Source organism: Ursus maritimus, unplaced genomic scaffold, assembly GCF_017311325.1.
Source record: "Ursus maritimus isolate PB19 unplaced genomic scaffold, ASM1731132v1 scaffold_6, whole genome shotgun sequence".
Taxonomy (NCBI): domain Eukaryota; kingdom Metazoa; phylum Chordata; class Mammalia; order Carnivora; family Ursidae; genus Ursus; species Ursus maritimus.
The window spans coordinates 34,062,255-34,063,903 of record NW_024426774.1 but is presented as its reverse complement, the minus strand read 5'-3'; the positions used below and the strand labels follow the sequence as shown (position 1 = coordinate 34,063,903).

Below are 1,649 nucleotides of genomic sequence, written 5' to 3'. Positions count from 1 at the left end.
ATGCTGGGGGTCTGGGACTCACCACGGGAGGATTCCCAGGGGCCTTTGGGGCTGGAAGCTGCCTCTGCCCCACCTCTCCAGCCCCCCTGTGGTTCTGGGGCCCTGGAGAGTATCCCCTCCCCTTCCCAGCAGCCTCTAGGGCTAGGGCAGAAGCTGAGAACAGGCAGAGCCAGGCATCTCTTGGCAGACCTGCTTTCCCCCAATAGACCTAGAAGTACCCTTTGTCCCCAGGAGCCTTCAGGAGAACATATGGGGAAGGAAGGGACAGAGGGAGAGTCCAGGCCTCAAGTTGGGGCTGGAAGACCAGGTACTGCCCGGAAAGGCCAGAGGTTACACAACCCAGCTCTTCTAGACAGAGGATGCCCTTCCCACTTGGGGACAGAAGCCAAGGGCTCGACCTCTGGGCAGCCCCCTGAAAGGACTTTCAGGTACATGTGCTCCTGGCAGAGCTGGGGTCCCCAGAGCATCCCGAATAGGCACTAGCTGGTCTTCTGCTTCTGGAGACGTGGTTGGGGGGGTACAGAGGGCACTCGGGCCGGCCAGGATGTATCTAGAGAAATACCAGGAACACCTGCTCCAGGCCTGGAGTTCAGGGAGGAAGCTGGGGTCTGAAGCAGCCCCGCAGAGGCCTCCAGAGTGAACTTCCTCGGCGCAGGGAGTTCCCAGCTACGTGAGCTCTCTCCCGGCCCTGCAGCAACACGCTGGCCTCCAGCCTTGGGGCCACTGGCGTCGGGGCTCCCAGATTCTGCCAACAACGCCTTCAGAAGCCGCTGCAGGTATGGTCTAGAGGCAGGGGTAGGGCTCCCACCATCGCTGTGGGGCTGGAACCCTGAAGCGGGAAAGACAGGAGGTTATGTCCCAGAATCACAGAAGGAAAAGGTGCAGCCCGGCTGTAGAGCGCCAGGGCCGTCTTGTGTCTCATTCGCAGCTCGCTGGAGCCAGCCTGCCCGCCCCTGCTCAGCCATCGCTCCACACCTTCAAGACCCACATTCTCCACTCCCACTGACAGACAAGGACCGCAGAACCATCCCACTCCCTCCCCTCTTGTCTCAGTCACCACCAGCAGTGAGGCCACGGGGGTCTTCCATGACCTTCTGCCCGGACCCCAAGCTCCTGACGGTCACCTCGCCAGATAGCCGAGCGCTGACAGCAGTGCAGCCGTCGCTGTCCCGGCACCTCCTGGGGCCCCTGTCCCGAGCGCCCCCCGGCCTCTCCCGCAGAGCTTCTCCTGCACTCCTAACCACCTCCACCACGGTCAGACAGACACACACACGCACGCAGCGGGACGGGGCCGCCTTGCTCCTCACAGCCACCCCTGGACCACGGCTCGAGTTCCAGAAGACTTCATCTTAAGCCCCAGTTCTATCTGGCCAGGCCCCTCTCACCGCCATCACGCCTGCCCGTGCACCGAAAGCTTCGCAAGCAGCCCAATCTTCCGTCAGCACACACCGACCATATGAGGGCTGATCTGCTTCAACCAGCCACTCTTCTCCCTCTTGGTCCCATGGACCTCGCAGCTCATCCCCGCCCCCAGGCAGGTCAGCACCAGAAACCACCACTGAAGAAGTCTCTGTTCCTGGTTGCCCACTCCGGCACTTCTAAGCTCACTTGTTGAAATACCACAACTCTTCAGCCCCCCCCCCGCCCCG

The 1,649-nt window shown here is 62.2% G+C and overlaps 1 protein-coding gene across 1 annotated transcript in view; it reads right to left on the bottom strand.

Annotated features, from left to right (window-relative positions):
* Positions 1-449: 449 nt before the first annotated feature.
* ASTL (astacin like metalloendopeptidase) overlaps positions 450-1,649 on the bottom strand; it is a 12,891-nt gene continuing 11,691 nt past the window's right edge. Inside the window, exon 9 of the mRNA XM_008700537.2 lies at positions 450-829. Coding sequence (XP_008698759.2) covers positions 480-829 — 350 coding nt within the window. The 3' untranslated portion in view covers positions 450-479. The remainder of the gene's footprint in view (positions 830-1,649) is intronic.